The 27,107-nt window shown below is 44.8% G+C and overlaps 1 protein-coding gene across 1 annotated transcript in view; it reads right to left on the reverse strand.

Annotated features, from left to right (window-relative positions):
• Positions 1–27,107, reverse strand: part of XAB2 (XPA binding protein 2) — a 144,082-nt gene that overhangs the window by 51,054 nt on the left and 65,921 nt on the right. Inside the window, exons 11-13 of the mRNA XM_078682501.1 lie at positions 23,759–23,890; positions 4,650–4,763; positions 2,956–3,118 (exon numbers count right to left, since the gene is read on the reverse strand). Coding sequence (XP_078538627.1) covers positions 2,956–3,118; positions 4,650–4,763; positions 23,759–23,890 — 409 coding nt within the window. The remainder of the gene's footprint in view (positions 1–2,955; positions 3,119–4,649; positions 4,764–23,758; positions 23,891–27,107) is intronic.

Consider the following 27,107-nt stretch of genomic DNA (forward strand, 5'->3'; position numbering starts at 1 on the left):
CATATTTGAATATTGTTGGCTCACAATAGCAATGTTGGCAAGATGACAATCTGTGAAAGACAAGGATCCTTCGAAATAGACAAGATCTCAAGAGGCCGACCGCTACCGAGAGGTCTCTACAAGTCACATCAGGACCCTAGAAACCAACTATTGTAATCAGGATGCTGAAAGGGAGGCCCAGGTAACATTACTGACAATTTCCACTTTGATATGGTAGGCCAGTTATGCCATGTGAGAAAAGAAAAGATAAAGGTTATTTGAACATAAAATGCAGGGACAGTTGAATGTGAATCATTTGGAGCGTTGTCCCCCAAACTGCATACTAGACATACATTATACCTGGGCAGCAGCTACACTTCAACCACAAGACAGATTTCAGTGCTCCAGGACATATTACTGCAGCAGGACATATTGAATGCTGCAGTAGGGATATTGAAGTATAACAGACTTGACTAGTACGAGTGGTCCCAGACTGAGAAGGTCTAAAGGCAGAAGGGCACATGCACTTGAGACGTGGTCGTCTAAATGGGACATAAGGAGAGAAAGAACAGGATGATCCGCATAATTCCTGCTGCACTACTGTACATGCAGAGCTCCTAATATATCAATTAATTACTCTCATGCCCCTATAACTAAGGCTTGCAGCCTGGACATAATTGAGGCACAATTCAGGTAATATGGACACAAGTTTGTATTACAGATATTTATGTCTGCACTTTCCCAGGAAGACTACATTTATGGGCTGACAGATCATTTACAAATTCATCCAAGATGTCTTTTCAAAGTATATCAGGTTCCTGGTACGTGAGCTTTAAAAAACAGAAATTTGCACGCCGTGATAAAACTACAAATGTGTCCTTGATGGCTCCAGACTGACCAGTCATCGGGTAGGGAGGTGTATGACATAGGAAAATACCAAAAAAACGAAAGTGGAAGTTGTTGACTACACATCACATAGAGAAGGAAGCAGATGATAAAAAATAACGCTTTGGAGCTCTAAATCCTGAATAGCATCAATAGTTAAATCAGACAAACCTCCAAAAAGTGACCTGGAACCTAAGCCCATTTTTCTGCCTGAGAGATGACCGCTAACTTTCATACTGAATTAATTGCAGTGTTTCTGGACAACATGAAGGACCTTCATGCAAAACTTCCAGTTTGCCTGAGTGGAAACCTAAGCGTGTGCAGAATACAGCTAATCAGGTCACTAAAATACAATCTCTTAAAATGTATAACGTTTAGGGATGTCGAGGATTCCCAAGTGCAATTTCTTGTGAGTGGAAAGACCTTATAATAGGAGTACTGAATTGTGTTTTATATCCCTGATTCAGACCCCCTTTCCACTATAGAGAATAAGTTTATTTTCAACAGTGTCAATGGTGACTGTAAGAATTCAGAGAGTAAAGTAAAAAATTTTATGTTTTGTACATTGGCCCTGTGTTGCTGGTAGTTGATTCATTGCTGCTGTATGCAAAGGTGACAATACTTTAGTTACTGCAGAGTGGATTCTGAGTTGTGCGATCCATTCTATGATACTCCTAACATCCATAGTGAGCACCCTCTAGTAGTCACCTTGCACTACCCTAAAGTTGGCCCAAATACTTGATAAAACTCTGCGTGAGGACGGTTTTTGGTATAGGTTGGTCTGTCTGCAAAGCTTTTTCTTGTCCCCTCAAGACCTAAGCACTAGTTCCTGAGCTGGTTATTAATCAGAGAACCCAGGGTTTAGAGCTCTGGCTTCTAAGCCTACACACAGCAAACAACATCTTCAAAAGATCCACATGACTAGTGATGAAGTTGCTTTTGATTCAATACATATCTGTTAAACATTATGAACATTTCTGCACTAAAACTAAAACGTTGCACTTGATAGAACTGTATTTTCATATGTTTGTCTAAACTAAGCCGAATTAGGTTGAAATTCCATATTGGTTTCTAACATAGGCATGATGTGTGTTTGTGTTACTTATTCTGACCCTGCTCGTAACAATAATGTGCACTGATGCTCTGTTTTGGCATGCTGTTCTCGAAGAACTACGGCGTGTGTCTTTTGCAACATTGAATGATTTTCCTGCCTGTCTCATTGTTTGTGTAACCAGATTTGTACTGCCACCTCTGACAACATTAGGTTAGAATAGGGCACATTAATATTCAACTAGGGGCTAGTGATACAATGGTAGGATTTAGTGGCATTGTACAATTCTGTATTGTGATTTATAAGTTTACTACTACATTTGCTCACCCTATGCGGACTGTGTGATTTCCATTCACATCCATTGTAGATTTGCCTACATAAATATTGCATTTGGAGGTGAGCCAGTCATCTCCTTTGGAGACTGATCCCTTGTTGGATTATCTCATACTTTGGACTTAGAATATTTTTGCTTTGCCTTATATCATTCTATTGCTGCATCTGATTAAGCCTTATGCTAATTCCCTATACAATCTTCGTGACTTTATTTTTGCCTACTGTAATGCTTTTGAATTATTCTTAATAAACCTTAATGGTTTACATTTTTATTCTTGGCTCCAGAGAGTTTATTTTTTAGAATGCTATTTGATTAATTTATATCAGGTGCCATTTACAGACCGATTGTCTCATTTTGTCTTGAGGTTCAACACCATTCCCAATCCCGAGTAGGCGCTTATCACTATTTTATCAGATTATCTGAGATTGCATAACACTACTTTCCCTGTTGGACACAGTCCCAATTGATAGAATGTATTTTAGTGTTATTTTATGTTTTGAGAGCTACCTTTAAATGGTATAATCTACTGCAATATCTCTGGATGGACAACGATATTGCAATACATAACCCATTTTAAGGTATGTGCCATTTAACAATAAGAGTTCAGCAAGCATAAATAAATCTTTCTTATAGACAACATTCAGCAAAATTACATTTCGGGTCAAAGATAAGTAACTACTGCACAATGATTAGATTTTCTGCCTACTTTTAGCAAATTTCTGAGGGCAACCATCCAGGGCTTGCTCAAACAGGTCACGGGCACGCTCCAACTTCTTCCCGCCATAGCGATCGATGAACTTGGTCAGATAGGTGTTCCAGATGTCGTACACATTGGGCCACTTGAACAGGGAGATCCCACGCTCATATGCCTTTGGGAGTGAATCAGAAGCTTGTTATAGTTAGTCAGAAAAAAGTCATAAATAACTTCCACCTAAACAGGGAGTATAACCATTTGCATGTTCCTCCACTCCCTCCGTTCAGGTGACCTAAACTTACAATCATGACTCCACAATAAATTCTATGTCAATACTTCAAACCTCACCCAGAGGACACCACAGCACTGGCTTTCCCTTACATCTCACATGCCTTTTACTAATTTGTCAATCAGCAATTGTACTCAGGAGCAGCATTCAAACTTGAACCCGAGATTTAATCCTTTTATTTCAAGCATGTATTTAAAATCTTTTAAGTCAGTAATTTCACACAAATACCTGACCTGGTTTTTCCTTTAAGTCAATTTAGCATGTTATCACTTACTTAACACATTTGAATTTTTGCTCTCGGTACCACAAGGCAACCCGATTCACAGTGTGTGCCCTGTACAAAAACAAGGCAAATAAAGTCCTGAAATGTGGCTTAGACATGACTTTATTTTAGAAGCAACTGTTTAGCTGTTTCTCGCTTCAAACCCTGGGATTAGCTTGTTTCTTGGAATACTGCTTGCTCTAAACAGCTCATTGAATTGCAGCCTATTTAATGGGCTCAATTTTTCGCAAGTGCTGTATCTTACAAAGCCGAGGCTCTCATGTCTCTATGTTCTACTCTTCCGGGAGTCCTTCAACATTTTCCGTAGACCAGGTTTATCTGGAATAGTGAGATTCACATATTCTTCACTGCCTTAATGTTCTGTAGTGCTCAGCGCATTTTAAAGGCGTGATACAACAACCCCTCGTTTTGAGACAAGGTCGCTATTTGTAAATGTCTAAGAAGGAGCAGTCATCAAATGAGGTATGCAGCTTGTAGTAGCCTACTATCCCGCTACTGGAGCAGAGGTTGGAGAAGTGGCACCATCAACAGCAGCCTATGACATGTGCTGTGAGATTTAAACATATGGGGTCGGAGTGCAAAAGGCACCAGGAAATAGCACAGCAGCTTTATAATTGGAAGGGCAGCTAATCATTCACCAGCTTGGGCCAGGAACCAAAACTCTCTACTCAACCATACATTAATAAGGTACACATAATAAAAACTCACAAAAGAAAAATTAACATCTTAACGTGCCCCTGTAACTGCAGAATGTGCAGAGGAAATACTAGCCTCACTGCCTTGCTTCAGGGAAACCACTTTATTCTGTTCAGACTCCATTCCTATGCAATTCTTTGCCTTCCTGCTAAGAATGTCAAATGTGTGCCAGCAATTTTAGTAACGTTGATGCCAATATAATGCCAAAATGGGAAAAATTCAACTTGCCATTTATTCCATGCAGGCAACAAACCGGTGGAGGACAAACAAACATCATCACCCAAGCATTCTAATGGTGCTGGAAAAAGAGGCCCAGAGGTGAAACAGTGTATGTACCAGTTCCACCTTGTGCAGCAAACCACCAAAACATTAGATTCCTTTCGAAGAAAAAATTGCACTTGCACTGCACACTGTAGAGAAAGCGAAGTCCATTCCTACCTTGAAGCTCTCCTCAAAGTAAGTGTGCTCCTCCAAGAACAGGGCATAGTTGATGATGATCTGGGGGGTGGCAATGCGCAGGTCTATAATCCGGTCGTACACCGCCTTGGTGGACTGGTGGAAAGAAATGAAATGTCCGATATCAGTAGGTGGCCTTGGTATAGGTGCATTATGATCTATAAGAAAGGCACTAAGAAGAAATCTTGGCCTTTATAATCCTAAGAGGTTTCCATCACACACAGCAGGAACAGTGCAGCCTGCTGGAAAACAGCTCTCTTTTCCCTTTCCCCCTTCTCATTTGCCTCTCTCCTCTCCCTCTTGTACAAAATGTCAGCCACAGAGAAAGCATTCCTTACCGAGCAAGTCAAGCACAGCAAGCAGTAGATATTTTAACAGCAGCCCTAGGAACTGGGTGGCTAGTAGTGGTATCTAGCATGAATGCCCTTTTTGCAAGGACTAGAAAGAATCATTGAGCATTTTCTAAAAGCGAAGTATGGTTGAAGCCTATCCTTCAGATAGTGGAATGTAGTTTAATGGGTAGTGCTTTGGAAGTGTGCAAAATTAGAAATACTGAGAGACGGGGAAAAAGTTTCTTATTTGTAACTATGTTTCTCTGGTTTTGGTATCCTTCAGAATCACACGCTTGAATCATTTCTGGTCGTCAAGCTAGGAGTCTCACAGGAACTTACATTTAGTAGTTAGGTCACATTTCCATAGCAATGTATAGAAACACAGTTGCTTTAGGGTCCCATTCACATCATTAGAAAATACTCAAAGTCTACCATTGAAGGAAGACTCAACAACACTTCCCCAGAGGACACAATACCACAGATTTTCTAAAGCACATGTGTGTGTGAAAGGAGGAAAACAAAAAGTCTCTGATTGGGGAGGAGGTAGACCCACATATGGCTATAACTGATACCAACTCTAGGAGAAATGTATTTACAGGTTAACTTCTTCTCAAACGTGAAATGTAGCCAGCTGTGTGAAGCTCATAAAATATTACATCAGATTCAAACAATATGCAACAATGTTAGATTGAAGGCTGATTTAAAACTGAATTAAAACATCACAGCACAGAAGTAGGAAGGAGGCTACCTTGGCAAAACAGATTTCGAGGACCAGTCTACCCTATTGCTGAATCCCTAAATGCTTCCATATCCAGGCAGTGCTGCTTCTCATGTGACAGCTGCATATTGGGACGCTGTTGCCAAAGTCCTTCTTGTGGAATAATCCAACAGACATTTTCTGTGGATTTCCTGCTTTTAAATGGCAAATATCTTCCATGAAGGGGAGTGGGGGAAAGGCATTAGCACAAATCTTTGACTGACAATGAAAGTGCCTTTTACCACAACCCTGGGTGCCATGATTTGCTTGTATAGAATTGCAATTTCTTGTTCTAATTGCCCATAAATAAAGCTAGCACAGGGTGACCCCCACTGATGAAAGATCTTTTCACCCTGATCATAGTTTTACTCCCAATCATCTTTAATATCTGATGTCCTGCTGAGTGCACTTGCCCATGTTCTGTTCACTACTGGCAGGTGCTTTACTATTAGCAAAATGCCATGCCTGATGGCTTACCTCTGAAGATGTTGAGAATCTTCAGAGAGCCTGGGAATTGGTGCTGCCTTGCTTGTTGATGTAGAAAACTGTAGCTATGTTGTCTGTTCTCACAAGAACCAAAGCACAAGTTACTTACCTTTGGGAACGATATATCTGTAAGAAACATTAGTTAGTGTTAGATTCCTTACCTTCGAATATCCCCAAGCGTCAGACTGGATCCGGAAAGTTTTCGTCAGCAGTACCCCTGCGCCTCGGTAGACGTTGTCTGCGGCTCCGCGTCCGTCGTCGTGATCGCCGGGATGACGTCGCTGGAGTACTTAGACGCCGCCCTTGCCTGCTGACGTCAGTTCTGTACATAGCTTTCCACGCCAAGAACGCAGAGCCATGCAAGAAACAGACACTGGTGCCATGAAACTATGGCCCTGAAAGGGATGTCTTTAACCCTAGATATCGGTTCACAGAACGGGGAGGATGGGTGGGTCGGTAAGGAATCTAACACTAACTAATGTTTCTTACCGAAGGTAAGTAACTTGTGCATCTGAAAGAAACAGGTTAGTATTAGATTCCTTACCTTAGAATAGATACCCCAGCAATCCCAACCCCGGTGGTGGGTCTGCGAACCAAAATCACACCAGAAAGTCCTGGAGAACTGAACGGCCAAAGAAGCTGTCTCTCTGGACTTGGCTGTCCAGGCAGTAATGCTTGGCGAACGTGTGCAGCGAGGCCCACGTTGCTGCCTGACAATTGTCCTGCAAAGGGACTCCCCGTCCCAAGGCAGTAGTATCCGCCGTGACCCGAGTGGAATGGGCATGCAGCCCCTCAGGAGGATCCTTTTTACCCAAGGAATAACAGATCTTGATGCATACAACGACCCACCGAGAGATGGTCCATTTGTGCACCGCCCGTACCTTCTTAGCGCCCACGTAGCCAACAAAAAGTTGGTCGTCCACCCGGAACTGTTGTGTGCGGTTTAGGTAAAAGGAAAGCACATGTTTTGGGTCCAGACGGTGGAGCCTCTCTTCCTCTTTCGAAGGAGGCGGAAAGAAGGTGGGCAACGTAATGGTCTGGCCGATGTGAAAGGCAGTAACCACCTTGGGCAGAAAAGAAGGACGAGTCCTCAGAACAACCTTGTCCGGATGGACAGAAAGGAGGCTTAGAAGAAAGAGCCTGGAGCTCACTCACTCTTTTGGCAGAGGTGATAGCAACCAGGAAAGCAGTCTTGAGAGTCAGAAGACGAAGATGACAGTTATGAAGTGGTTCAAAGGGAGTACACATCAGATAGGTTAACACCAGATTCAAGTCCCACTGAGACACCAGATTCAAGTCCCACTGAGGCATTACAAAGGGAACAGGAGGAAACGTGAGTAATGCCTTTCAAGAATCTATTTACAACAGGGGACTTGAAAAGAGAAGGCTGATCAGGAATCCTCAAGAAGGCTGAAACAGCTGAAAGATATCCCTTTATGGTGCCCAGAGCAGAGCCCTGCAAGGCCAAGGAAAGAAGAAAGAGGAGAACCTCAGAAAGAGGGGCAGAAAGGGGATCCACAGCTTTGCTGTGCACCATGCCACAAATTTGTTCCACCTGCAGGAGTATACCGATTTTGTGGAGGGACGCCTGGCTGCCAGAATGACATCACAGACTTCAGGAGGCAAGTCAAATGGCATCACCTGTCGCCGCTCAATCTCCACGCATGTAGGTGGAGGCTGGACAGGTTCGGGTGGAGGACTGTCCCCTGCTACTGTGACAGAAGGTCCTCCTGAAGAGGCAGTCGAATCGGGGGATCGACTGACAGACTGAGTAGCTCGGGATACCAGTACCTTCGTGCCCAATCCGGAGCCACAAGGATAACTTGGGCCCGGTCGCGCCTGATCTTCTTCAGCACTCTGGGCAGAAGTGGTATAGACGGAAAGGCATATAACAGACCCAAACTCCACTCGCGACGAAAAGCGTCTCTAAGCGAGTGCCACCTTGGAAATTCCAACACGCAGAACTGATGACAATGCACGTTCTCTTCGGTGGGGAATAGATCTAACCAAGGCTCTACCCACTGCTGAAAGAGACCTCGCGCCACGTCCGAGTTCAGACACCACTCGTGATCCATCATGCACCGACGGCTGAGCTTGTCCGCCCTGGCGTTCAGAGAACCTGCCAGGTGTTGAACCACCAGGGTGATGCCCTGATGTTCCAGCCATGTCCAGAGGCGCAGAGCCTCCTGACAAAGGGTCCATGTTGTATATTTGTACTTCCTTCAATATGGCTACTTGGTGTCAGTAGCCCTTTCTTTGTGTTCCTACCTTCCCAATCTCCCATAGTACCGATGAGTGTTCTATCTGGTATGTGAGGGTTCCAGCCTTGGCAGTTGATGGTCTGGTCAGCTGTGAGGTTTACTGCTCTGCTGTTCTAACTTAATAAATCTATCTTAATAACGTGAAGATGTGTCCTGCTACCTACCTAAACTACTTACAACATTTTTGCGACATTCTGTGCTGACCAGACTGTTGTAAATAAAACAACGGTATTATTAAGCATTAGCTGAAGCCATAATGCATCAGTCCAAATATCTAGTATAGGGGTTCCATTTTGTATTTCGAGTCCGCCATTTTTCATGCCCTACATTGCCATGTGCTCAATGTTCTGATTGTCCTACCTCTCTGCCAGTTACACTGTGGATTCTACCTAGCAACAGTTATTATTAGTCCTTCTTGAGAGTGTAGCGCATGCTCAGCAGAAGTAACAGTTGTTCCTTATTAGCATAGCCCTCCCATGTTCTAGAAATACTGTTAGCTCCACCCACTGATATATTTGGAAATGTCCTTACGTGGTTGCAACCTCTGTCTAAGCTGTAAGCTGAACCCCTTCCACTGTGTATAAAAGGGGCCATGTGCTTGTATTCAGTGTGCTACTCTGTACAATACTGTAGAAGTGTTGTGGAGGTTGTATCACCACCTTTAAAGGTTTATTAAACTATGTTTTTGTATTTCCAGTTTCCTTGCCAACTTCATTTGTAAGTCTAAGGACTTTGTACACAGAAGGGCGAACCCTTTCGGTACCTTTGGGCCTTGCTGAGGCCTGAACTCATCAATTGGCGCCCGTCACGTGGGGCTCATCGGCGACTCGGAGGCTCGAAGGACTGGTCGTGACGAAGGAGTGGAACTCTGCCGGGGAAGTGATCACTGCCAGCGGCGTCTTTAGTCCTGGCATCCTGAGGTATTTCTTCCTTCCTTCCGATCTGACCATCTGGGTGGCGCCGGTCTTCGACTGAGACCTCTTCTGTCGGTTTGCTGTGGATAAGCTGTTTGAGCAAATTGTGGAACTTGGCAAGTGGAATCTGGACGCTCGTGCTTGGTAAGGACCAATGTATGGTAATTACTGTGAGTGTTTATGGTAGCCAGTGATTAGCAAGGCAGTTTTAGGATACGCTTGCTGTGGCTTATGGATATGGATATGGATATGGAGATGTTTGGATGATCGATCATATTATGATTATGAATATGGGTATATATGCGTTGCAACACATATAGGTAGGCAATGTGGAGATTTTTCTCCAACATATGGTTGTGAGCGGCGCAACGATTAAGTGCCATTTTTCTGTATAATATTGCGTATTTCGCACTATTTCTAGCATGTCTACTTTTAGCGCACTACGTAAGTGGTGCTGCTGTGGAAACCGGTTAAGTCTTGAAGAATCGCAGCCGGCTCCCCCAGAAGGGACGCCGAATAGGGATATGTACATTAAGTTTGGTCTTTCCCCTATAATGTACAGCACATTGTGGAGGAAGTATACCAAGAAGGATCCTGAGTTGAGATGGCCTTTGTATGGTTCGTTTGATGTGCGCAAAATTGAGTATGTGGAACAGTGCCTGTGTAAGCGCCGAGCGAGACAAGATATGTTTGAGAGTGTGCGAATGTGGGTGAAAGAAGTACGTGAGCGTGAGAAACGTGAACATGCGCTGATTGAGAAAGAGCAGAGGAAGAATGTGCGTGAGAAGGCGCAAGAAATGAGACAACGTGAACAAAAAGACGCGGAAGAAAAACGGGAAAAGGAACGTAGATTGCAGATATCTGGCCAATATCCCATTCGTCGGCCTCTTTATCCTGTCCTTAATAATTCTGATGATGATTTTTCATTACTAGATCGTTCTCCGCCTCCGTATGCTGGCCCGTCTGCTCCGAAAGGGGAAGATGAGGATTCTGGATCATTTAAAGATAAGGTAGACACGCGGTCTAAGCTAACATCTGATCGTATGGCGGAGCTCCGACAAATTTCTTATCGTATTCTTAAGGGTACAATTCCTCTTGCTGAAATATTGTTGTCTCTTGAAAAATAGCCGGACAGGGAAAAAATTTATTTTCTTGAAACCTTTTCTGATGAAGTAGTCGGGGCTTTTCGAAAATATTCTCCTGTTCTTGAACCTGATGACATAATACAAGATAAGAAAGAATTGCGTAAAGGTCTCTTTTCTCCTTCCCAGGCAGCTGATGCAGTTCGACGGTTATTCGTATTGCGGGATGAGGCGTCTCGGTTACGAGAAGAAAAGCGACAAAAGACGGTGGACGACAAAGAGACGGGTTTGAGTGGCGACGGGAAACAATCACCTATCTTTTCTTCAGATAAGGTCGATATTGTGCATGTTAAACCTATGCGAGAGGCAGCGCCTTTGTATGTTCCTCCTAAAGGAGCGGGTACTAGTTCAGATAAAGATTCAGCTGATGCCCGAGGGTATTTTATCTATAATTGGGTATATACTCCTTGGAATAGAGCGGATGTTATGGCCTTAAAGAAAGCGTTACCTGACCCACGGAAAAATCCTGCTGCCTTTTATGAGGAAGTTGAGGGGGCTTTGAATTCTTGTACTATGACATTAGCTGACGTTGATTTATTCTTTGGTCTTATATTACCCCCTGACATGTGGAGATCAGTACGGAAAATTGATGATTTAGTGACGTTTAAAGCTAAATGGGAAGACATTGAGGAGGAGGACAGAGCTAGGAAACCTGCGCAGAAACCACCCCAGCTCATTCTAGACCTCCCTGCTGCTATTTTGATTAAATTAAAGACGATTATTCCCCCTAAAAAGATTGACTGGACTATGTTAGCATCTTGCAAGCAAAAGACAGATGAATCAGTTTCTGACTTCTTTACGCGATTTGAAGAAACTTTTCACGATTTCAGTGGTCAGTCTCTGACGGATGACACGGGTCGACATCTGTTTGTAGACAAATATGTTTCAAATTTATTACCGGGAGTAGCAGCTCGGTTGAAAGCGAGTGAAAGCTCCTGGACGACTTCGACTCCGGCATCCCTCCTGACAATGGCTCAGTATTACGAGCGTCAGGAACTAGAAGCAAAAAGTAATGAAGATAAGAAATCTAAGGATTTGAAAACAAAAGTTATGTTAGCACAAGTGTATGGACCACCCCAGAGAGGAAATAATAGAGGTGGTCGGGGTTTTTATGATTCTACATATAACCGCACAGACTTGGCTAAAGATCAATGTGCATATTGTAAGCAACGAGGCCACTGGGCCAATGAGTGTCCTTTAGCGCGAGAACACAGGGCTATGGGACGGGGTAGAGGTTTTGGGAGAAATCGTGGGGGGTTTTCTGGCCCACGAGGTAACCTAAATGATAGGGCTAGATTCGAATCTAGGGAGCAACAACAAGGAGGGTCTAATACCTTTGATAGACGAAATCAGTATCAGATGTCTGACTATGTGCACCCCGAAAGTCATGATTCCCAATATGCATAGGATTGCGTAGGATGGGGGGAGGAATCAGTTGAAGTACCAGTAGATCAGAGGGGTCCTTATGTTACAGCACATGTTTTGGGTTCTACTGATCAGTTTTTGGTTGATACAGGGGCTACTCGTAGCGCTTTGTCTAAACAATTGGTTCCGAGGGCTCCCCTGTCTGGCTTAACGATCACATCTGTAGGGTTCGATGGAACACCTTCTCTTAGCCCATTATCCCAACCCCTTGCATTTCATGTCGACAAATTTACAGCACCATGTCCATTCTTGCTTTCCTCAAACACGCCTGACAACATTGTGGGTCTAGACATGCTGAAACATTTTAGAGCCACAATCCGCTGCTCCCCTGAAGGAGTACGCGTGATTTTAAATGACAATTACCCTGCAAAAGAGAGAGTGTGTATGGTCGCTGAAAGTGCTGCATTAGCCTCTTTACCTCACACGTTGTGGGCTACTTCAGACACTGATGTGGGACAGATGGTCATTCCTCCGGTTCACATTAGTGTGAAGGAGGGAGCTGTGTTACCACGCCTGCCTCAATATAGGATTTCACAGGAGGGTGAGGAGGCGCTCATACAGATTGTGCAGGATCTCATCCGAGTGGGGGTGGTGGAAGAAGTCCCATACAATGTTTGTAACAGTCCTATTTTACCAATCTTGAAGAAAGACACTGATACTAGGGTATATCGATTTATTATTGATTTGCGGGAGGTGAACAAGATAGTGGTGCCCCAATACCCTGTTGTTTCTGACATCACGACACTCCTTACCTTAGTCCCACCAACAGCGACAACATTCTCGGTTGTCGACCTGAAGAACGCCTTCTTATCGATCCCTATTCACCCTGATAGCCGTTACCTTTTCGGCTTCACTTTGAATAATCGATCGTATAGGTTTTGTAGAATTCCACAGGGCTATACTGAGAGCCCTAGTATCTACAGTCAGGCATTGAAAAGACAGTTGGATTCCTTTGTCTTGCTTGAGGGGGTAGTGCTTATTCAATATGTCGATGACATTTTGTTGGCTGCTGACACCCCTGAGCAATGTGAGACTTGTACGTTGTCCTTGCTTTCCTTTTTGGCTTCTCACAATCATAAGGTATCTATGAAGAAATTGCAATTCTGTAGACCTAAGGTGACCTACCTAGGCCACCTTTTGTCTAAGGAGGGGCGTGCACTTACATCAGATCGTATCCAAGCCATCCTGGACACACCAACACCTTCTACACAGAAAGATGTTCGAGCATTTTTGGGTCTTACGTCCTTTTGTAGGCAGTGGATACTGGGGTTTTCACATATAGTCAAACCACTGTTAGCGCTATTGACAAAAGACACTCCAATTCCCCTTCCTTGGACAGATGAATGTGAAAACGCTTTCCAACAGTTACGTCAGGCCCTTTGTTCAGCACCAGTGTTAGGCACTCCTGATTACACGAAACTTTTCACATTATATGTACATGAGAGAGATGGATGTGCGTCATCTGTGTTAGTACAGATGCACGGGGACAGGCAGCGTCCGTGTGCATATTTCTCGGCATTGCTCGATCCTGTCGCTCGGGCATTGCCGGGGTGTTTTCGTTCGGTCGCAGCGACAGCTGTGTCAATACGTCAGAGTGAGGGAATAGTGTTATCTCACAAGCTGTTAGTGTTGGTTCCCCATGCTGTTGACGCCCTTTTGAATCAAACAAAGACGCAGCATTTAACAAGTGCCCGTCTGACCGGATATGAACTAACGTTGCTGGCTCCCCATATCACATTGAGGAGATGTGCTACGTTAAATCCAGCAACATTGTTACCATTCCTGACGACTCAGCCTGAGGCACAAGAAGCACATGATTGTATTTTTGTGACTGAGGAACAGACAAAGGGTCGTATCGATCTCCAGGATACGCCTTTCTCAGATGTAGATGGAGAATTATGGGTGGATGGCTCCTGCCTGAAGCTACCGGATGGTACGACTTCGGCAGCATATGCCATCACTACTTTGTATACTATCGTGGAAACAGCACGCATTCCACAGAAATCAGCCCAGGCAGCGGAGTTGATAGCATTGACACGAGCATGTGAGCTTAGTGCAGAGTTGTGTGTGAATATTTATACAGATAGCCGCTATGCTTTCGGAGTAGCGCACGACTTTGGCCTGCTCTGGAAGGAAAGAGGTTTTCTGACATCACACGGAACACAAATTATGTATGGAGAACTGGTGCACAATCTTTTGACTGCCCTGACATTTCCTAAGAAGATAGCTATAGTGAAATGCAGTGCACATAAGAAAGTTATTGACAAAGTAGGGCAAGGAAATGCTTTCGCTGACCAAGTAGCACGAGAAACTGCAATGAGACCTGACTCCACTTCAATGTATGTTGTAAAGTCACAAGCAGAACGATGGCATGATGCTAGGAAAGAAGTGAGGGAAATACAGAGAGTTGCTTCTGATAAAGAACGAGAGCAATGGTCTGAAAATGGAGAACTGGATGATGAAGGTTGTTGGCGCAACAAACAAATGGATAGGTGGAAGTTGCCCACAGCTTTTGTCCAACCTATGGTTCAAATGGCACATGGGCTAGCACATGTTGGAGCTTCAGCGATTGTGAAATTGCTTGCGCAAGTTTGGGAGCATCCAGAGATTGCTAGCACGGCCAAGAGAGTGGTACAGACCTGTATGATCTGTCTTAAATACAACCCAGGGAAAGGAACACGGACTCCAGCAGGAGGATTTGAAATACCTACTGCACCTTTTGAAGTCCTGCAAATGGACTATATCCAACTTGAACGCTGTAATAATCTAAAGTACGTCTTGGTAGTGGTGTGTGCTTTCAGTAAATGGATTGAAGCCTACCCTACTAAGGACAATACTGCAATGACTACAGCAAAGGTGCTACTGAAGGAGTTTTTCCCTAGGTATGGTGTTTGTAGACTATTATGGAGTGATAACGGGCCTCATTTTATAGCAGACGTTATCAAGTACGTTCTGAGAGGTCTGGGGATAAAACAGAAGTTTCATGCAGTGTTCCATCCACAGTCGGCTGGCTTGGTGGAACGCTACAATGGAACACTGAAGCTTAAACTAGCAAAGATCCAGGCTTCCACTTCTCTGACTTGGCCCGACGCTTTGCCTTTGGCATTGTTGTCAATAAGATCAGTACCACACTCCCGAACCGGCCTTACACCGTATGAGGTGGTGTTTGGTCGTCCCATGAATATTTGGGGAGTGCCCAAACCAAGTTCCGTATATGATGTACCTTGTGTATTGATGAATGACTATCTGGCACAATTAACTGATAACTTGGTTTCTATTCATCAACAGGTTCGAGAAGCACTCCCTGACCGGTCCACAGGTGAGGGTCATAGTCTCCGACCCGGTGACTTCGTCCTCATCAAGGCGTTCGAGAGGACGAGTGGCCTGGAGCCCCGATGGTGCGGTCCCGAGCAGGTTCTGCTCGCAACAAGAACGGCCGTCCGAGTGACCAACCGGAAGAACTGGATTCACTCCCTTCATTGTCGCAGAGTGCAACCCGGATTGGTGGAGCCTGCCGTGTTGACTGACCATCGAGAAATCCTGACTACAGAGAAAGGCCCTGCTGTGGTACCTGATGAGCAAGAGGAGTTCTTCCCGGACCCGACGACTTCTGGAGTAAGAAAATACAACCTTCGACCCAGGAAGACGTTTTCTGCTGTTTAGACTGCTGTCAGAACGGCCTCTTGGTTGGTGCAACGGAGAGCCGATGAGGCAAGGGGGGGGATCAGCCTTGCATTAGAGTAGTGACACCCGTCTTGGCCCGTTGGTGAAGAAAACAACAGCCGCCTTGGGGGAAGAGTTCTGACAGCCTTTTTTTTTAGTTTCAGGAAGATTTGCGAGACATTTGTTCAACATGGAGAGAAAGAAAGTGATCTGCGCCTTCGGATTTATTGCTAGTGTGGCAGTTGTTGCCATTATCACGTGGTTTGTTGAGGATGTAATTCCTGCCCGTGATCTATATGTGGTTTCTACACCGGTGCCAGAGGAGCATTTCTTTTATACGCTCCCCTATCAGGAATCAAAACACCGCTTGTCCTTTGTAAATAACACCTTCATTCAGATGCTACATCATACCCACACTGCTACAAATGAAACAAATTGCTGGATATGTGGTATGATGCCAGCGCACCAGAAGAAGGGGGGAACACCGTTTATACCTCTCCCTTTCTCTCATAATGGTTCTTGTCGTGCCTGGTATACTCTTCTATTTGCCACAAGAAAGCCTGCTGTTGGAAGATTACTTTTTAGACTAAACAAAGAATGTCACCAGAATAAAGAAGGCTATCCACAAGCCAATGGAACAATATGGGAGTGGGAAGAATATCGACCGGACAATGAGTCTACTCCCTACATTTTTACGAACACTAGAGATACTGTCGAAAGTGAAAAATTTGTGATCTCAGTTGCACAAGCACAAGCGGACTTATGCGTACAAAGTGTTGGGAACATCCCTGTAGGTGTTAGTGATTGTATTAAAGTCTTAAATATAGATGGTCTGAATAATAGCACATTTTTAGCATCCCATAATACATATTTTGTATGCGGTAATAGAGGATATTATCGATTACCAGCTGGCTGGTCAGGAGTATGCTATGTATCGTTTTTATTACCACCAGTGTTTTTAGCACCTGCCACTTATCATAAAGACTTGAAATTGTTGAATAATGCCACTGTGAATAGATACAAACGTACTTTATCTATCGATGATGTGGACCAGACCGACACTAGTTTGCAGCAATATGTAGATTTTAACCTAGGGTTATTCTTTTTTGTTGGAGCTGCCCTAAACAGTAGAAAGATAAGAAGATTAACTAGAGTTGTAGAGGCAGTGACCAACCAAACTGCTGCAGCACTAGGAAACGTAACTGAAGAGTTGCAAATTACTAGAATTGTTGCCCTGCAAAACAGAATGGTGTTAGATGTCATATTAGCAGAAAAAGGAGGAGCTTGTAGACTTATTGGAAGTAGCTATTGTGTCTTCATCCCAGACAACTCGCCTTCTGTTTATAATGCCATAAATAAACTGCATAAAATAGCTGCTGACATACATGTTGATAATGGTACATGGACCTTCTCTAGTTGGTTTTGGACCTTATTTACTACATGGGGTTGGAAGATCCTCACTGGCCTTTGTATAATAGTAGTAATTCTTTTTTCTTGCTGTATGTGTATTCAATGTGGTCCTATGATATGTTCTCTTTGCATTACCTCTTGTATACCCAATAAGAAAGCTGTTTCCGAAGCTGCTTATCAAAAGAGTCTAACTAAAGAGATTTCTAACATTATGAGCATTGATATTCAAGATGAGTTTGATGACTACCCTATGAAATGGAATGGCTTCAGCTAACGCTGAAAGGGTCGTCTGTTGTAAATAAAACAACGGTATTAAGCATTAGCTGAAGCCATAATGGATCAGTCCAAATATCTAGTATAGGGGTTCCATTTTGTATTTCGAGTCCGCCATTTTTCATGCCCTACATTGCCATGTGCTCAATGTTCTGATTGTCCTACCTCTCTGCCAGTTACACTGTGGATTCTACCTAGCAACAGTTATTATTAGTCCTTCTTGAGAGTGTAGCGCATGCTCAGCAGAAGTAACAGTTGTTCCTTATTAGCATAGCCCTCCCATGTTCTAGAAATACTGTTAGCTCCACCCACTGATATATTTGGAAATGTCCTTACGTGGTTGCAACCTCTGTCTAAGCTGTAAGCTGAACCCCTTCCACTGTGTATAAAAGGGGCCATGTGCTTGTATTCAGTGTGCTACTCTGTACAATACTGTAGAAGTGTTGTGGAGGTTGTATCACCACCTTTAAAGGTTTATTAAACTATGTTTTTGTATTTCCAGTTTCCTTGCCAACTTCATTTGTAAGTCTAAGGACTTTGTACACAGAAGGGCGAACCCTTTCGGTACCTTTGGGCCTTGCTGAGGCCTGAACTCATCAAGACCAGAGGAGCAAACCAAGAAGAACAGCGCAGCACGAGCAGTACCTTGCACCATGAACCCATGAAGGCGCCTCACCAGCCTTGACAGTTGATGGTCTGGTCAGCTGTGAGGTTTACTGCTCTGCTGTTCTAACTTAATAAATCTATCTTAATAACCTGAAGATGTGTCCTGCTACCTACCTAAACTACTTACAACAGTCCACGACCCCACCCGGCCCTGTTTGTTGCAGTACCACATGGCGGTGGGGTTGTCCGTGAATACCTGCACTACACTTCCCCAGACAGAGGGAAGGAATGCCTTCAGTGCAAGTTGGATCACCCACAGCTCCAGAAGGTTGATATGGAGCCGGGACTCCGCCGGAGACCAGAGGCCTCTGATCTCCTCCTCTCCCATGTGGCCCCCCCCATTCCAGAAGGGGCGCATCCGTCACCACTGTGTGCTCCGGTTGGGGTAGGGAGAGGGATCTGCTACTGACCCAATTGCGGTCCGTGAGCAACAACTGCAACTGCCTTGCAGTGCCCTCCGAGATCAGGACGTGGTTAGACAGGTTGCCCTGATGTTGTGCCCACTGGAACTTCAGGTCCCACTGCAGAGCCCGCATCCGCCACCCGGCGTGATGTACCAGCAGGATGCAGGAGGCCATCAGACCCAGCAGCCGTAGGGCCATCCTGACCGAAACTCGGGATAAAGGCTGAAAGATCGGAATCTGAGCTTGAATATCCCGAACCGGCTGCTCGGGAGAATAAACCCGAAACTGCGCCGAGTCTAGAACCGCTCCGATGAAGAGGAGCTTCTGGGAGGGGTTCAGATGTGACTTCGGCACGTTGATGGAGAACCCCAGCGAATGCAGGAGGTCGGCTGTAGTCTGGAGGTGGGAGGCGACTGTTTGGGGGGAGCCCGCCTTCAACAACCAGTCGTCGAGATAGGGGTAGACTGGAACCCCTAATCTGTGCAGATGAGCTGCGACCACCGCCATCCCTTTCGTGAACACCCGAGGGGCACTGGTGAGGCCGAAAGGGAGCACGGTAACCTGAAAGTGCTCGTGGCCTACCGTGAACCGCAGGTAGCGCCGGTGGGTCGGCAGGACGGGAATGTGGAAATAAGCGTCCTGCAAGTCCAACGCTACCATCCAGTCTCCAGGGTCTAGGGCTGCCAAAACCTGAGCTAGCGTCAGCATCTTGAACTTCTCCTTCCAGAGGAAGAAGTCGACGCCCCTGAGGTCCAAGATAGGGCGTAGCCCCCCTTTGCCCTTCTTGGGAACCAGAAAGTAGTGGGAGTAACAACCCCGTCCTCTGCTGGGCCAGGAACACGCTCAATGGCCCCCTTGGCCAAGGGGGCCATAATTTCCTCCTGCAGAAGTTGCAAGTGATCCCCCGACTTGCAGTGGTACTGCGGGGGCATTGCTGGAGGGCTCGTCTCGAAGGGGAGGGAGTAGCGCCTTGGGACACTTTGCAGCACCCATCTGTCCGAAGTGATGGTACTCCAATGGAGCAGGTGATGGTGAACTCTGCCTCCCACTGGCGTTGAATGGGCCTGAAAGCTCTGACTAGGAAGGCTTTGAGGCAGATGCTGCGGGAGCGGAAGTGGACAGACCGTCTCTCTGTCCCCCTGCTCCGCCACAGCGGAATGCACGTCCACGACCGCATTAATGCTGGTTCTGTGGCCTGTGACTGGACGAACGTGCAGGGGTGCTCACTTTGCCACTGGATTCAAGCTAGCCTGGCTGAAGAAGGGTGACATACCCTGAAACCGGTCCCAGGATGCTGGTTTCCGGTCCAGGGAAGACCTAGCTTGGTAGTTCAGGCTGGACTATTCCCATGAGGAATAGGGTCAAGACTAATTTGCATATGGCTGGGTCTGAACTGGGGTGGCAAAGTGAGCAAAAAAATGATGATGGATTCAACCCAGATCTGTGACTGGGTGGGAGTGTCTGAAAAGTTTCAGCACTCCGTCCATCTCCTTGTGTTTACTACATCCTAGCTGGGCAGCTTTAAAACTACCAACTTGACATGGCAAAATAAACCCTTTTACCCTGTCAAATCCTTTCTTTCTAATATTAATAGACCACCACTAGGGAAGGGCAAAGGTAGGCCACCAGTCAGGGTGCTTAGTATTAAAAATAAAGAAAGGCATGTTCCTTTTGTGTTCAACATGTCCTGACAGTGAAAACACGAAATTACCATTTTCACTGAAGCAAGGTCGGTGGTCCCATTTGCTAAAATGGAGTTTCACTAGCTACTGTAGTAACTTCTATTAAGGAACAAAGATATTATTCCAAGGGATCAAATTAATCATTACATTAAACCAGACTCATTGGTGTGATCAGACTTTTAACAGAAAAGGGATTTAAGAAAGTCACCACTTTGCTGCACAGGTCTCTGGCAGCCTTTTCCGTCTGAGGGAGTTTTCACCTAAGACAGCATGCTGCGCCCCTGCTAGGAAGTGTGAAGCACTCACTGGAACAGGAAACGAAGAACAGCTGAAGGGGGTGTATGACCTCCACCAGCAGAATGACTACTGGTCAGTTGCCACAGATGTCCCAGTTTTAAAGAGGCTACCGCCCCAACAAAGCACATGGATTTCACGCCTTTGAGTGCCCGCTCCTTTGTGTAGGAAGACACGCTGGCATCTGACCCAGATCAGGGCCGGACTAGGAACCAAAACCGGCCCTGGCAAAGTGCTCGGCCGCCCCCCTCCCTCCCCCCTCCTGCCCCCCCTCCCCCGGGGTTGGGGGTGCCGCTGAGCTCTTTGCCAGGGCCGGTGTTCGGCCGATTTTGTTACAGGGCCGAAAGGCCCTGTGACAAAATCGGCCCTCAGGGGACCAAAACCAGCCCCCACCTGTGTGGCACACCGAGGGATTGCCCGGTGCCCGCTACGGCCAGTCCGTCCCTGCTCCAGATCGGGAAAACACGTTGCAGAACCGGTTTACAGCAGGAGTGGCTTATTAGGTTGGGTACACCCAGGGGTGTGCACAAGTCTCCTCAAAGGGAAAGAAGGCTTGCACCATCTTGGATTCAGGTAGAGAAAAGTATCCTTGGATTGTTTGGGTAGTGGTGTAAAGAGGAAAGAGTTGTCTTGTGGGAATACAAAAGCGAAGATGGCATAAAAGTGGCATACCAGACCCACAGTCATGTGGCCACTAATGGGCTGAAAAGAAGACAGAAAAAGGACTGCCCTGCTGATTCCTGGGCCCAGCAAAGAGAGCTGAACCAAAGACTAGACTGCACCCGCTGCACCCAAGAGACCAGCAGAGAGGATGAGGTCACTTGTGGAAAAGAGCTCCAGTTGTTCCAGTACAGAAGAAGTGACTACGTAGGCTAGCCTCCTGTTAGGCTGCAGGGTGACCAAAAGCTAAGGAACTCTGCACCCCTCAAGAGCCCAGCTGCCCAGGAACACCTACCTGCCAAAGTACCTACTGGGAGATCGAGTTTTGACCTTCCAGAGGTGTCCCCACGCCTGTGGGACACATAACCGAAGTCGAAGTGGATCCTGATGACCAGAAAGAAAGGAATTGCTTGCTGTAAGCAATCACTGGGCCTTCTAAGCAGGGTACCAGTTGACCACTGGCGACTGGACCTGCATTGGAGTCCTCAAATGCATACGGGGAGGTCGAGTTCTGAGGCCAGAGACGACCCCCAACATTCACAGACCTCAGGGTGGCCCCCGTAAAACTCATCACATCTCTTCTGTGTCTTCAGCATCTCAGCATCCTCCATGCCCAGCATCAGGACAACTTATTCGCTGGAACGCTTTAAACGTGGAAAGAGCTGTGAACACTCCAAGACTGCTGGACTTGACTGATTCGTGGAACCCAAGGGTCTATTTCACTGGCTCTTGACTTGTTCTAGCCCATCCAAGTTAAGATAAGTAGCGGCAGTAGCCAGTTGGCTAAGAACCGCTTAACGATTTATTGCACAGTTACAAAAATTATTTACTTACCTTTGAAAAATCATATTGACAATGTTTCTTAGTAGAGGTTTTGGTGTGTATTTTAAGGTAAAAATAAATTATTTTCATACATTGGTCTTGGATTTTTATTGTCTTATGTTTCTTACTTATTAACTATTTTGGTATTTCTAAATGCTTTACCATTGTTCCTTTGATTAAGCAGGACTGCTCTGTGCCACTTCTACACAGGACTGAGCTAAGGGTTTTATTAAAGGAACCTAACTGGACCCGATAAAGATTGTGACATTATTACATGGTAATTCACTTTCCTACACAATACCTTTGTTCACACAACATGGAACATTATTGTCTATACTTCCAAAATAACCTCCACGTTGAGTCTACTTGCACGTGACAGTCATCCTAGAAGTATGACGATAACTTGGTAGGGCATGGACTCCTACCGAGTGCTCTCAAATGGAAAACAAAGAGCCAAAAGAAAATTTGTTCTGATGTCAAAAGTGGAGGGATACACTCTACTAATGGAAAAAGCCGAGTGAAAACTAAATGCTCATGGGGCAGGATAAACAACTAAATGCTCCAGGGGCAGAATAAACAAGAGCAGGGAACTGAAATAAATAATAAAGCCATCCAGACATATGTAAGGGGGAGAACCCTATCTCTCACTGTTGGGTTACATTGCTGTCTGGATCAGACAGCTAAAGAGGTCTGCAGTGAGACCAGAAAATAGATACCTGGGTCCTGTTCAATCACGGTACGATCAATGCCAAACAGTAAGATTACAGGGGGTGCTTTGATCGCAAGGCACAGGTTTTAACATTAGAATGCAAATGTACTACATCAAATGAAAGTCTGACACACACTCTCTTGGAAAAAAGTGAAATGCGACCTCACTCTTGGCTTAAAAGAAAGGCGTACACACCTCTTCAGCTGAATTAGCCTCCTCAGTTTTGTTGGTCAAATTAAATACCCTGAGGAGGGCAGTGTTCATGTGAAACAGGGACCAAAAGAGCCCACCAACAGGCCCTTAGCCACTGCATTCAACTCAACAATTAAACCTCATCCTGATAGGATTTTCTCGGAAAACAAATAGAATACTGGAAGAGCAAAGTTACTGAAAAAGACACTGTTGGAGCATTCATTTGGTTCAAACAGCAAATATAAAATACTTATACAAGACCCAAATTTGAAAACATTTTATGGATTTATACACAAGTGCAAGACATTAGGCGAGGCTCTGGATTCCACTTATCTGAGCATTATCCAGCAGCAGAAGAGTTGTTACTAGCAAATTGGATTAGTGAACTTTCAGAATACAAGAAAGCAGAAAATTAAAGTTATTTTGTACCATGAAATGATGTGCCATGTCATATTGTTCACATACAAACAAGAAGATTGTGCAAAAGAAACTGTAAGAACAGGCAGAACCTAAACCAACACAGAGGAATGAGGTTGGCAAGAAGGGAACATCAACAAAGTCAGGAAACAGAATGAATGTAGACATATGCTTCAGACACCTGGTTGCTGAGCAAGATACCAACTGACCTGCTAAAGATTGGAGACAAACAATACCATATCAGGTAACCAAGAAAGAGCAGTTAGACAGATTAAAGACAGTTCTTTACCACAATGTAAAACATTACCTTAGTATAGTGAAAGATCTATGCCAGTCTCAGACACAATAAACACGTCAGCTCTATAGAAGGTGATGGTGTGTAAGACAAAGCAAGGTGGAGAGATTAAGGGCAGAGTCTAAACACATTGGAATGGGATACGAATACCTACATTCTCTGTTTAAATGTGTAGTCACAAACAGTAAAATCTGGGTATCTTTGGTTTGACCATAAACATCAAAACATTCAGCACTCCATTGCTACCCAGTTAGGTTAGTGCAATACAAGTACCACCATATTCTTACCTTAAAGGTACCCAAACTCTCCTCCAAGTCAGCTAACATAGACCAGACCTTGAGCGACTTGTACACCCGGCTCTGTACTGGCTCTGTGGCATCAAAGTATTCTGCCTTCTTAGCTGGGATGGCCGTTGCTTTCTGTATGGGTTAGAAGAGGCATAAAAGAGTTAACAATAAAAATGGAGATCTCATCTAGTGGCAAAATCGGGAAAAGAGAAATATAATGGGGAGATATGGGCCCTGAAAAAGGGAAGTTGCAAACACCCTGTCACAGATTAGAAATAAAACCTTTTGTCTCTTTTGGATCACTTTGAGTCGTTGGACTGGGGCAGACTTACAGGAGTCGGAATCTGTGAAATAATCATGCAGACCTGATTCTGAATGATACAGCTTGCTTAGATTATCTACGACCAGGGCTTTAAGTGGGCCGGGTCTCACCGGTGCTGAGCAAAGGCAGTTTTTTAAGGAAGCCTCGAAACGGGTCTCTATCGGGCTCTGTTTTGTGCCCTGGCACAGGCGGTCAGTTTTTTTCTGGACTGCAGTGACAGCAGGCACATCGATGTGTGCATGCTCACACTGCTCACTTCTAACTAGTGGAGAAGTTACATCATGAAGTCATGCCAGGTGAGCGTTGTAGGGGAAGGGAAATCCTTTAGCGAGAGTCATTTCCTTTCTGGATTGCCCTTCTCTTTTTGAAACTAAGGAGCAGCAACATTTTAGTAGTGTCACCACGGCTTTAAGTGGTAGCTTTTTCAATATTATATACAAGCCATAGTTGCAGCATCTTTATCTTATGCAACTAACACCATTGACAAAGCCACTAGTTCTGACTTGTTTTAGGTATGGTGTTACTTGTTGTATTATATACCTGGATGCAATGACAGAGACAGCAAAATACTAGTCTGGCGGCACACTATGCTAAGCATAGATTTTTCGCTTACCTGTTTTTAAGCCACACCCTTAATTACATTGGCCACGCCCCTTTGAGAGACCACCCCCAGTTTTTTTATCCCACATAAAGCTCTGTCTATGACAATACCATTATTTATTCTGTACAATTCAAACATAGCAAAAAACAACCACTCACCAAGGAAATGCCAAATAAAGACTTTGATACACTTCCAATCTGAAAAGTCTGAGTTTACCATAAACAAACAACCAATTTGGGTACAAAGAGAATTTTTTTTCTTTTCTTTCGGCACCCAGACTAATGTTACCAGAAGCTGTCCCGAAAAAATGCTTACAGGTCTGTCTAAAGCAAACACAAGGAGATGATGGACAGAGTGCTGAAACTTTTCAGACACTCAGTCACAGATCTGGGTTGAATCCATCATCATTCTTTAGCTCCCTTTGCCACCCCAGTTCAGACATAGCTATATGCAAATCCGTCTTGACCCTGTGCCTCATTCGAACAGTCCAGCCCGAACTGCCTAGCCATGTCTGCCCTGGACTGGAAACAAGCATCCTGGGACAGGTTTCGGGCTAACAGCCCTCTTCAGCCAGGCTAGCTTGAATCCAGTGGCAAAGTGAGCAAGGGACCCATGTCTGGGAATACCCTGCCAACTTGGGGTGAACAAGGAGATGATGGACGGAGTGCTGAAACTTTTCAAACACTCACCCCCATTCACAGATCTGGGTTGAATCAATCATCATTCTTTAGCTCACTTTGCCATCCCAGTTCAGACATAGCTATATGCAAATCAGTTTTGACCCTGTGCCTCATTGGAAACAGTCCAGCCCAAACTGCCAAACTGGAATGGCATGGTGAGCAAAATAACAATGGATTTAGGCCCATATGTCTGTACTGGGGTGAATGTATGACATTGTTCGGCATTCTGTCCATCAATTGTTCTTTTTGCAATGGATTTAGGCCCATATTTCTGTGCTGGGGTGAATGTATGACATTGTTCGGCATTCTGTCCATAAATTGTTCTTTTTGCGTTTGTCACCCCAAGTGGGACGGGTATGCCGAGGCTTGGGTCCCGTGCTCTCCATGCCACTGGAGTCAAATTATCCTGGCTGATGGAGGCTGAAAACCCGAAACCGGTCCTAGGATGCTTATTTCCAGTCCAGGGAGGACCTGGCCTTGCAGTTCGGGCTAGACTGTTCCCATTGGGTGCAGGGTCAAGACTGATTTGCATATGGCTGGGCCCAAACAGGAATGGCATGGTGAGCGAAAAAACGATGGATTTAGGCCCAGATCTCTGTACTGGGGTGAATGTATGACATTGTTCTGCATTCCGTCCATCCCGTGCTCTCCATGCCACTGGAGTCAAGCTATCCTGGCTGATGAGAGCAGAAAGCCCGAAACCGGTCATAGGATGCTTGTCTGTCTATCTGTTTTTACTATATGTTTTCTCCCGATTTCTACCTGACTGAAAAGGGTTGCTTTGGTGCCTCACATACATACACAGAATGAAAATGTCACAGCGAGGTGCTGAGCCTTTTCATTTTCATTTTCAGAGGTTCTCAACATTCAATAGATAGCATTTCACTTCTGTGTTTGAAGAGGCATCGACTAAGGTCACAAACAGTTAAAGTTCAATTTCTCTACAAAGCTTCTCTGGAACAGCAAAAATGTGGCTTAGAATAATTTGAGAGGCTAAGCTTACATCTGTGAATATGCATAATGTCTGATTTTGACAAGTCAGTGCTGTCCTTTTGCCAGCTTTCAAAATAACAGATAGTACCTGAAACAGCCTCAGCTTAAGAATTCGGAATCCAGGGCCAGTTGCACAAGCCTTTATTAAATCATTATGCAGGCATGTCACATCATAACCAGGAGAAGTGCTTTGTACTAAACAAAATGATCCACAACAAGCTATACAGATAATATAAATACAACATTTGAATACAGCTTATCAACTTAGTGTAGTTGTCAGTTGAATTAAGCATGTTTTTTAATACATAAATACTGATACGATTTTATAACAAATATTTTTTTTAAATCAGTGCTCTGTGTTCCTCATATCTTGAACAAGACTATAAATTTCAAGCAAATCCAATTGTTTTTCCCACTGTCAAACACTTTTTCTTCTTCTAAGCTCAAGAGAACATAGGCGGTGTATTTGTTATCAGGTACCTCTGAAAGGTCTAGCCCTTTTTGTCCTGCAATATATTCAAATTAGCCCCCTACTGAGTGGTATCAATGTTGGAACTAAAGTATTTGGAGATTCAAGAGGGCCTAGAACCAGGATACATAATGGTGGATATTTTAAAGACACAATATTTTGCAATTAGGTCAGTTTATTGATCAAAACTGTTTCTGCTGGGGGCGTGGCTAAATAGCCAACGAAAATGGCCGCAGCCTAAGAGAGCTCCACGATCAAAGGAGTCTTTCCCACTAATCCTGACA

This window comes from Lissotriton helveticus, chromosome 1_1 (assembly GCF_964261635.1).
Source record: "Lissotriton helveticus chromosome 1_1, aLisHel1.1, whole genome shotgun sequence".
Taxonomy (NCBI): domain Eukaryota; kingdom Metazoa; phylum Chordata; class Amphibia; order Caudata; family Salamandridae; genus Lissotriton; species Lissotriton helveticus.